This window comes from Berghia stephanieae, chromosome 13 (genome assembly GCF_034508935.2).
Source record: "Berghia stephanieae isolate SIO BIC M18660-M18661 chromosome 13, UCSD_Bste_1.3, whole genome shotgun sequence".
Lineage (NCBI taxonomy): Eukaryota > Metazoa > Mollusca > Gastropoda > Nudibranchia > Aeolidiidae > Berghia > Berghia stephanieae.
Genome location: NC_088372.1, coordinates 11,463,028 through 11,473,027, shown reverse-complemented (window position 1 = coordinate 11,473,027; position 10,000 = coordinate 11,463,028). Strand labels below are relative to the sequence as shown.

The 10,000-nt window shown below is 37.1% G+C and overlaps 1 protein-coding gene across 1 annotated transcript in view; it reads right to left on the bottom strand.

Annotated features, from left to right (window-relative positions):
- The window catches only part of LOC144959184 (uncharacterized), a 131,124-nt gene that overhangs the window by 96,670 nt on the left and 24,454 nt on the right, over positions 1-10,000 (bottom strand). Inside the window, exons 15-19 of the mRNA XM_078891727.1 lie at positions 9,034-9,108; positions 5,725-5,791; positions 5,015-5,115; positions 921-986; positions 214-291 (exon numbers count right to left, since the gene is read on the bottom strand). Of these exons, the coding sequence (XP_078747853.1) occupies positions 214-291; positions 921-986; positions 5,015-5,115; positions 5,725-5,791; positions 9,034-9,108 (387 nt within the window). The remainder of the gene's footprint in view (positions 1-213; positions 292-920; positions 987-5,014; positions 5,116-5,724; positions 5,792-9,033; positions 9,109-10,000) is intronic.

The following is a 10,000-nucleotide window of genomic DNA, read 5'->3' as shown; positions in this document are numbered from 1 at the left end:
AAATGCATGAATGGTCATACATACATACATACATACATACATTCATACATACATACATACATACATACATACATACATACATACATACATACATACATACATACATACATACATACATACACCTAAACCTAGTCGTAGATGAGAATTTGACTGTAACTCATAACGGTTATTGTAAGAAAGGATTAGTTGTACTTATAAAACCTAATAATTTACCTCTAAACAGATTACTCCCCCTTTGTGTGCCAATTGTGGCGTCTCCATGAGAATAGACTGGGACTCCATCACACAGACCTGTAGAGGGGAAATGTTCAGATGATGATGATGATGATAGTGACGTGATGATGGGGATGATGATGATTTGATGATGATGATGATGATGATGATGATGATGATGATGATGATGATGATGATGAAAAGGAGGAGGAGGAGGAGGAGGAGGAGGAGGAGGAGAAGGAGGAGGAAGGGGAGGAGGAGTGCATTTGTCAAACGTTTAGATCTCTTGTTTGGATAAGCTGCTAAATAAACGTCTATTATTATCATCATCATCATTATCATCATCATCATCATCATCATCATCATCATCATCATCATCATCATCATAACATCTCGTCATCATCATTATCATATCATCATCATCATCATCATCATCATCTTCAGTGGATGGATGGCTAAATGAATGATGAATGATGAATTCACCATCATCAACATCATCATCATCATCATCATCATCATCACCATCATCATCATCATCATCATCATCATCATCATTATCATCATCACCATCACAATTATCATATTTATCATCAACATAACCCTTCATCGTTTTTCGTTTACTTCCTCAGCGCTTCTCCACCCCCCCCCCCCCCCCCCCCCCCCCCCCCCCCACCGCCACTCTCACATACACACACAATCGCGCTTACCGCTCCTCCAGAAGTTCCCATGAAAATCAGTGTCTGTTCTATCTGGCCTGCAGGAGAACCAAAGCTCTAAAAAAACAAGAAAATAAGAACGTAATAACAAATTTTCTGAAAAGTGAACTGAATATTTGATTTAAAAGTCTCACACATATTTCAAAAGTGGTCACAGATGTGACCCATCGTCTCAAAACGGCATATTGCTGGAATGGTTACTATGCTAGAAATAGAATTATCTATGGAAGAATATATATAGTCCATCCAAGAATCGTCTGATGTCAACAGGAATCACCCTTGGTGTCCGAAGTGATTAAATCTGTCTGGATGGTTACTATGCTAAAAATTGAATTTATTGTAATTATATCATTAACATAGTTTTTCATACTTATGAAAATTGAGCAAAATGTTAATGAACTAGTAAAGACTATAGATCTAAATTATTAAAGGTCAGAGCTTGACTGGAACCCCCAAGGTCCTCAGCGAAAAGGACGCCCACCAACATCGTGGCGAAGAACGCTAAATTTGGAACTAAAAAGTGTCAAAATCTCCTGGAAGGAGACAAAGATGGTAGCCAGAGAAAGGTCCCAGATGGTGATCCGTGGTGGGCGCCCTTTGCTCCAGATGGAGTTAAAAGGAATAACTCAGTAAGTCTAGGGGGTGGAACCCGTAAAAGAAAAAGATCCCTAGTCCTACTGATCAGGAGGTTGACTCCTGGAAGGAGGTGAAGATGATAGCCAGAGAAAGTCTTCATGTTTTATTTACAATCAACCATCTATTTATGCTTTGCGTTAAACCAAATTACTCACAACATGAGCCAGCCGGATATAAAATACCAACACACAAAACTATGCGAAATCTTAAACGTCTATAGTCTGATTAATAGAATTTAATGAGAACTACTCATAAAAAATAGCTGGCTAAAAACAATAAGAGCTGAGTGGCTTCAATTTTGTTCCTTCTACTTGTAAAAACGAATTTCAACATAAATGTGTACAGACAACGAAGACAGAAAGGTAAAACGGCAGTCAAAATAAACACGGCAAAAATAGTAAATGAGCGAGAATGTCGCATTCATTACCAATATGAACTTAACTCAAGTCTATGGAAAATAAAGCAAAACAGTAATCCAAACAATGAATGGAAAGAGACGCAAGCGGCAATGAAATATGCGGGGGAAGAAAGTGCAGGCTCTATTATTACAACTAAGAACAAACCAAATCGAACGCCTAACATCGCTATTAACGATCTATCGCGGCAACAAAAAGAACTTAGGATCAGGATACAAAACACGAAAGACTCGGAAGAAATAATAAACCTGAAAACGGAACGAAACAAAATACTGCATTCAATCCGATCACTTACAATAAAACACAGAAACGAGGAATTAGACAAAAAAGTGGAAGACATAGAAAAGTCCAAAAATAACGCATCGTCTATGTTCAAAGCGACGAAATCTCTGAACCGAAAACCATTCGAGAACCCAAAACTACAGGATAAATTTGGCAAACAGACAACAAATCCCAACGATATCCTTGACATTGTAACTGACCACTTCCAGCAGAAATTTCACAAACAAGTCTCACAAATATCGCCCTTCTCAGGAAACCCTAGAGACCTAAACAACCGCATCACAACAACTGAAGTTAGAAATAGCATAAAGTGCCTAAACAATAACAGATCCCCAGGCGAAGATGAAATTCCCGCTGAACTGCTGAAATGCGGTACCCTCTCCCTGGATCTGAGCATTGCAAACATAATGAACAAAACATTCTCAACACACAAAGACTGGGACATAAACAGCGGTGTCCTAATTACAATACAAAAACCAGGAAAAACGAAAGGACCCGTAAACAACCTGCGCCCAATAACATTACTGAATACCATAAGAAAAACACTGTCAACTCTTGTCCTCAACAGAATTAGACCGAAAATAGAAAATTATCTATCACATAGCCAAAGCGGGTTTCGCCAAGACCGAAGCACATCGGACGTTGTATGGACACATAAATGGTTGGCAGCAAAGGCACTCAAAGAAAACATATCCATAACAATAACCGGAATCGATATGTCCGCAGCCTTTGATACGATCGACAGAGGAAAACTTTTGGAGATATTAACAGAAATAGTAGACGAAGACGAGCTCCGAATAATCCGATTTCTCCTCAGCAACACAAAGATACAACCAAGGATATACGGGGCCACAAAACAGACGCAGTTCGAAAGTAACATCGGGACCCCCCAAGGAGATAGTCTGAGCCCGATTCTGTTCACAATATACTTAGAACACGCTCTGAAAGAAGTTCGAAAAGTCATTCCAAAACCAACGACTCATATTGAGAATGCAATCCCTAGAGAAATCGCCTATGCAGATGATGTCGATTTTATTGGATCAACACCAGCAAATATAGACATCATACAAAATACCCTCATGAAATATAACCTCCAAGTCAATGCCAATAAAACCGAATTTACAACAATATCGAGGAACAAAGAGGAATGGAAAAGAACAAAGAAAGTCGGCTCACTAATTGGAGACACCGAGGATGTACAAAGAAGAAAACAGCTATCAAACGCCGCACTCAGTAAACTCACCAATGTATGGATTAGAGGTGACAAAATAAAGAGAAAAACCAAACTGAAACTGTACCATGCTCTTGTAAAACCGGTACTTCTGTATAACTGCGGCACTTGGGCGTTGACAAAATCCGAAGAAGAACATCTGGATGCCTTCCATCGCACACAGCTAAGAAGGGTACTGGACATCAAATACCCCAAAAAGATCTCAAATGAATCACTCTATAAGATCACAAAAGAAAGACCAATCTCCCTTGACATTTTACAACAACGATGGCAACTTTTCGGTCACATACTACGCAGGGACAAAAACATACCAGCAAACCAAGCCATGTCGGGATACTTCCAAAAAAACGGGAACCTTTTCAGAGGAAGACCGATCACAACACTCCCCGTGATCCTAAACAAAAACCTCACAACACTTGGACAAAGCATTAGTCTCATAACGGCAGGGGACCTTGAAAATCTGAGAACCCTAGCAGAGGACCGGCAATATTGGAGACACCTCACACAGGAAATACTGGAAACAGCCAAGGCGACCCGATCTTTCGGTCGAGACGCGAAAGGCATCTAAGTCAAGTAAGTCAAGTCTATAATGGTTCAACCGCTGATTGAGATCTGTCGGATACATGATCAGCCATACGATTTTAACAGACACATATCTTAAAGCATCGATTGGATTACTTCTACGAACATCACTAATTGAAAAGGGCTTGTTCTCTATCGTGCTAAAGTTAAGTTTGGCCGCTTCTAGAAGCTTCTCACGACAGTGATGATGATGCCAGTCATGATGCCAGAAAGCCAAATTGATGAATCAGTTGACATTTTTTCTGGCTAGTAGGAGATTGCCAAACATCAACATCCGCTTAACATCAACTATGTGAACCTCAAGAACATCAGAGACACGGTATCAAACAGATGGAGATTCCTCTGCACAGAAATCATGAAGGCAGCTGAGGCTGCACAATCGGTCGACTGTGTCAGCAAACAGCTTTAGCTTTAAGTCAACGTAAGTCAATGGGAGAATCAGAAGTTGTAATTACTGAATAACAGAAAAAAAAAACTCCGAAAGATCCACGCCATTTTGATGTTGTTAGCCATTGGAATCAACTGGTCCAACCCGCCATCTGTTGGACTCCTTCCGGATAGATCTTTGAATTCCCACATGGAGATGATATGTTGACTGTTGACAATTGATTTACAAAGATCTGATGAAATCCCACTTGGTTGCAATAATTTACAAGTGCTTTACAAATTTTGCTTTACACTTGTTGATGAATTGTTGACTACTGATAAATCTATTACAGGCCAAATCGGACGTGAGCACAGTGTCGAACTAACCCCTTCTATTATCAAGATTTCAAGATTTACAAAAATTTTGTTTAAAGCACATTTCAGAATTGTTGCGATTTTATTTAAGACCCAGCAACGTAATACTGATGTTAGGCGATGGGTTGCATTCATTGAATATTGTGCTTTTTAAAGGATCACTTTTAAAAAAATAAAAATTGTAATATAATCCTTACCACTGCCATGAGGGAAAGGCATGTGACCTTGAACTCTGCTTGTGGGGGTTGAAGTAACTCGACTGGTCGGAATGGGTTACGATTGGTGTTCAAAACCAGTACTGAGGAATGGAGGTATGAAGAATGGAATTTGTACAATGGAAAATGGAAAAGGTACACATAGAATGTACACACACAGAAACGAATATATAATAAATTCCTAAAAACCAGACATTGTGCGTGTCCAATGATGGGAGATGCGGGGGGCGGGGGGGGGGGGTGGGTGGGAGGGGCGCATTTATTCGGCTCTCATACATGTCGATTTTTATAACAACACAATCAAGTTGTGTATTGTTTCCTTTATCTTGTATCATTGTTTTATCAATTTAGCATTAATTCTTTCCATAAAAATGTCCAAACAGTTAAAATGTAAAAACAATGGTGAGGAAGTTTATTTGGATGATACCTATTATTATTATTATTATTATTATTATTATTATTATTATTATTATTATTATTATTATTATTATTATTATTTTATTATATTATTATCATCATCATCACCATGATCATCATCATCATCATCATCATCATCATCATCATCATCATCATCATCATCATCATCATTATCATTGAATGAGTGAAATAATCAAATTAGTAAAGGAATAGATAGTAAATGTAATATAATTTATGAAAACAGTGACGATGACAACAACGAAATCCCATCATACCATCTCCACTCTTCAACACTGTGTACAGTTTGCCATCGGGACCGGAGTAGACCAGTTCTTCAAGAATCTGTAGGATAAATTTAATGATACGATTAAAAATCAAGAGCTGATTGACTTAAACAGCATATAAAGCAGAGAGGGAGAGAGAGAGAGAGAGAGAGAGAGAGAGAGAGAGAGAGAGAGAGAGAGAGAGAAAGAGTGAGACAGCATATAAAGCAGAGAGGGAGAGAGAGAGAGAGAGAGAGAGAGATAGAGAGCGAGAGAGAGAGAGAGAGAGAGAAAGAGAAAGAGTGAGACAGCATATTAAGCAGAGAGTGAGAGAGAGAGAGAGAGAGAGAGAGAGAGAGAAAGAGAAAGAGTGAGACAGCATATTAAGCAGAGAGAGAGAGAGAGAGAGAGAGAGAGAGAGAGAGAGAGAGCGAGAGAGAGAGAGAAAGAGAAAGAGTGAGACAGCATATTAAGTAGAGAGAGAGAGAGAGAGAGAGAGAGAGAGAGAAAGAGAGAGAGTGAGATAGAGAGAGGGAGAAAATAAGTAGGAGTAAAATATTTGTTCAATGTTATAGTTATCATATAACGTTATAGCAAGTGTAACTAAATGACAAATTGCCATATTTATGGATAATAAAGATCTATTATTATTATTATTATTATTATTATTATTATTATTATTATTATTATTATTAAATGTAGTGCTCTGAAGAAAAAAGAAACTCGGTATTTAACTATTTGGCCAGAAAATTCGTCCATCAATTTATAGATAGTATGCAGATGGCGTCACTCAGGCCTTTGTTATTGTTTTTGCCATCCGCGTTTGTGAGTTGTTCTCACTAAACTGTATTAACCAGACTATAAAAGTTCATGGTTACACAGAGTTTGTGTGTTGGTCCGTTATACTTCCGGATGGCAATGTTGTGAACTCCTTGGCCAAGCGCATTCTATCTATAACGATTGATTTAAAAGACCCTCGTCCTGGCAAAAACTTACAAACCTCGGAGTTCATGAAATCTTCCTCTGAGACTTAATGTCAAGTTGAAGGTCATTTAAATCGATGGATATTTGAAGGACTAGTTTTCTGACTAAATCTTTAATAAATACGATTTTTCCAGAGTACGGCAGTTAAGAGGCTAAATAATACCGGCGACCATGTCCAAAATTCTTGAGAATAACGAACCATTTTTATGTCCAGTGACTCTTTGAAGGTGAGATTGAATTTCTTTCAAGCAACGTGTACTTATTTAACGGTCTGTTAACCCAGATTGTTATTTGCTCATTGTTGCAAATTAGTGCCCATCACAAAAATGTTAAAGAGACCCTATAATAGTGTTTGTGACCTGAACTGCAACTATGTGCACGTCACTTTCAAACTAATAATAATAATAATAATAATAATAATAATAATAATAATAATAATAATAATAATAATAAAAATAATAATAATGATATTAATAATGATGATGATGAAAACTTATATAGCGTTATAATTCCGAGACACCAGACTCTAAGCACTTAAATTACAAATTACTTTGGCCGAAACATACTCAATCACACACACAAGCACATATATACATACACACACATACACACACACACACACACACACACACACATAACACAACACAAACCAGACTCCTATCTTGCTTCTCATATTATCATCTACTCAAATCAAAACAGATATGTTTTAAGCGTACGTTTAAAAATAGACAAAGATTCTTTTTCACGAATGCTCCTTGGTAAGGCCTTCCGAATAGAGGGTCCAAAATGAACAAAGATTCTCATACCAGCATTTTTGTGTATTTAAAAAACAGATTAAAAGTAAAATACTCTCTTGTCGTCTTATTGCACATTTTACTTAATGTCTATATTATTCAGAAAAGACGGTACCCCGAGTTGAGTCTTTTGAAAAGGCTCTTTACTCACATTCTCTCACCGTACTCAGGTGTAAAATGAGTACCTGGCCGTTAACAGTGTTTTACTCGCTCTATATGTTAGGTGTCGTTGCTAGTCAAGGACATTTGTAAAGCGCGTTGAGCACATTTAGTGGATTTATAAAAGCTCAAGGTTAATTTTTACTTCCTTAAGCCTTCAAGCCACAGAGAGGCCTTATCCATTCATCTCGGCTGTTAGCAAGGTTCTCCAACTGCTTCCAGGGCCCGTTTTCATGAACACAGACTAGCTCTTAGTCTGACTTAAGTCGTTGCCAAGCAAGTACCAGATTAAAATCACGGCACCTTCGGACTAAGTTTGGCCAAGTTTTAGTCATTTGCTGAGGCCGGACTTCAAGCTTAGTTCTGAGACTAGTTACTAGGATATATCATAGCGTTGACAAGATAGCAGCCATTTTTAGATTGAGAGAACTTCGATTCGGAAGGAAAGTACGTCGGTTACGAATGCCAGAGGCAAAAAGTGTCCTGTTGCAATTGGACTGGGTTTTAAAAAACCATAAGATAAATGCAGATCGTCGAAATTATATATGCTTGTGAGTAAAAACTTTTTAAAAACCTGAATCTAATCGGCTCAAAGTGGAAGGGTTCGCTTCAAAGAACAACCAAAAAAAAAAAAAAAAAAAAAAAAAAGAAAAAAAAAAGAAGAAAAAACGATTAGAAAGTATAGTGAAGACGTTATTCTGCTGGCATTGTAACAGACTGAAATAATGTGATTCATCGGAACACACGTTCTGTTTGTTTGTTTATGTTTTGTTTTGTGGGGGTTTTTTTTGTTTGTTTTTGTTTTTGTTTTTTTGTTTGTTTGTTTTTGTTTTGTTTGTAAGGTTCAATTTGTTTGAGAGTCAATGAAACTTTCATTGGCCTAAATATAGAATTAACAGTCGACCATAAACATCATTGTAGTCTGATCAGTCGGCATTCATCATCACACGATTTGATTCATCATGGCTAAAGTAAGTTCAAATATGAAGCGGAACGAAATATTATATACACTGGATGTGTTGCTAATTTCTTCTTTGGAACTCTTTTGCGTTGAAAATATGAAGACTGGTATCTTACCTGACATCGTGTACTAGAGAACGTGATGTTACCAGCACAAAATAGCCGAATCAGTCACCGTCTTTACACGCCCACTTCTGGGCAAGAGCCTAGCTAGTCAGAGACTAGAAAACGTTCATGAAATCTGATTTTTTGTCACTTGCTCCGCTTTAGTTTAAGACCAGCAAGCCATTTTCTAGACTAGTAAATAACTAAACCCAGTCCGCTTACATGAAATTGTGCCCTAGTGTATCCAATTAGATCCCTCCTGAATGAATATAGAGAATTATAATTATTATGAAAGATCCGATTGTCGAAAGGGACTTACTTGTGTCTTGGGTAAAGGTAACATAGCAGATACCAGAGTACCGCTTGGTGGGTTGTACAACTGGATCCGCCCATCCTGGAATATAACAAACCAATATATATATATATATATATATATATATATATATATATATATATATATATATATATACATTATAAAAACAAAAACCATGACATAATAGTGCTCAACTTTAGGATAAAAGGAGCTATTTATAAACATTTGAAAGATGATTAAGATAGAATGACTTCTACAACGTTGTTATCGAGCGTTGCTCTCATCAGGAAGTGGAAGTGAAAGTCGCTTGTTGTGTTTTTGTATTTTTCTAGATTTTACCACAATCGACTTTCACTTCCACTTCCTGATGAGAGCAACGCTTGATAACAACGTTGTAGAAGTCATTCTATCTTAATTATCTTTCAAATGTTTATATATATATATATATATATATATATATATATATATATATATATATATATATATATATATATTATAAAAGGAATCTAATATCCTAAAGAGAAACCAATAACCTGGTCGATCCACAGTGTAAAAGTAACTCTCTCTTACATTTACCACTTGACTGCCGTACTCTGGAAAGACAAGTGTTTAAAATTTTGGCCAGAAAACTCGTCCTTCAATAAATTAATATTTATCGATATAAATGAACCTCACCGCGGTAATAAATCTCAATCATGTAACCTTGCGATGTCCCAGGTTTGAGAGTGTTTGCCAAGATGAGTGTCATTTAAATAAATCGATATTTGAAGGACGAGTTTTCTGACCAATTTTTAATACGCGTCTTTCAAGAGTTTGGCAGTTAATTTGTTAAAATTCTTGAAGAGCGATGAAGTCTCTTTCTGGCGTTAGATCAGATGACCCATTCACAATATATGTGTGTCACTGTGAGACCATCAAATCATTGACCCGATTAATATGCAAAACAGAACAAAGCCAACATCGGGATGTCATA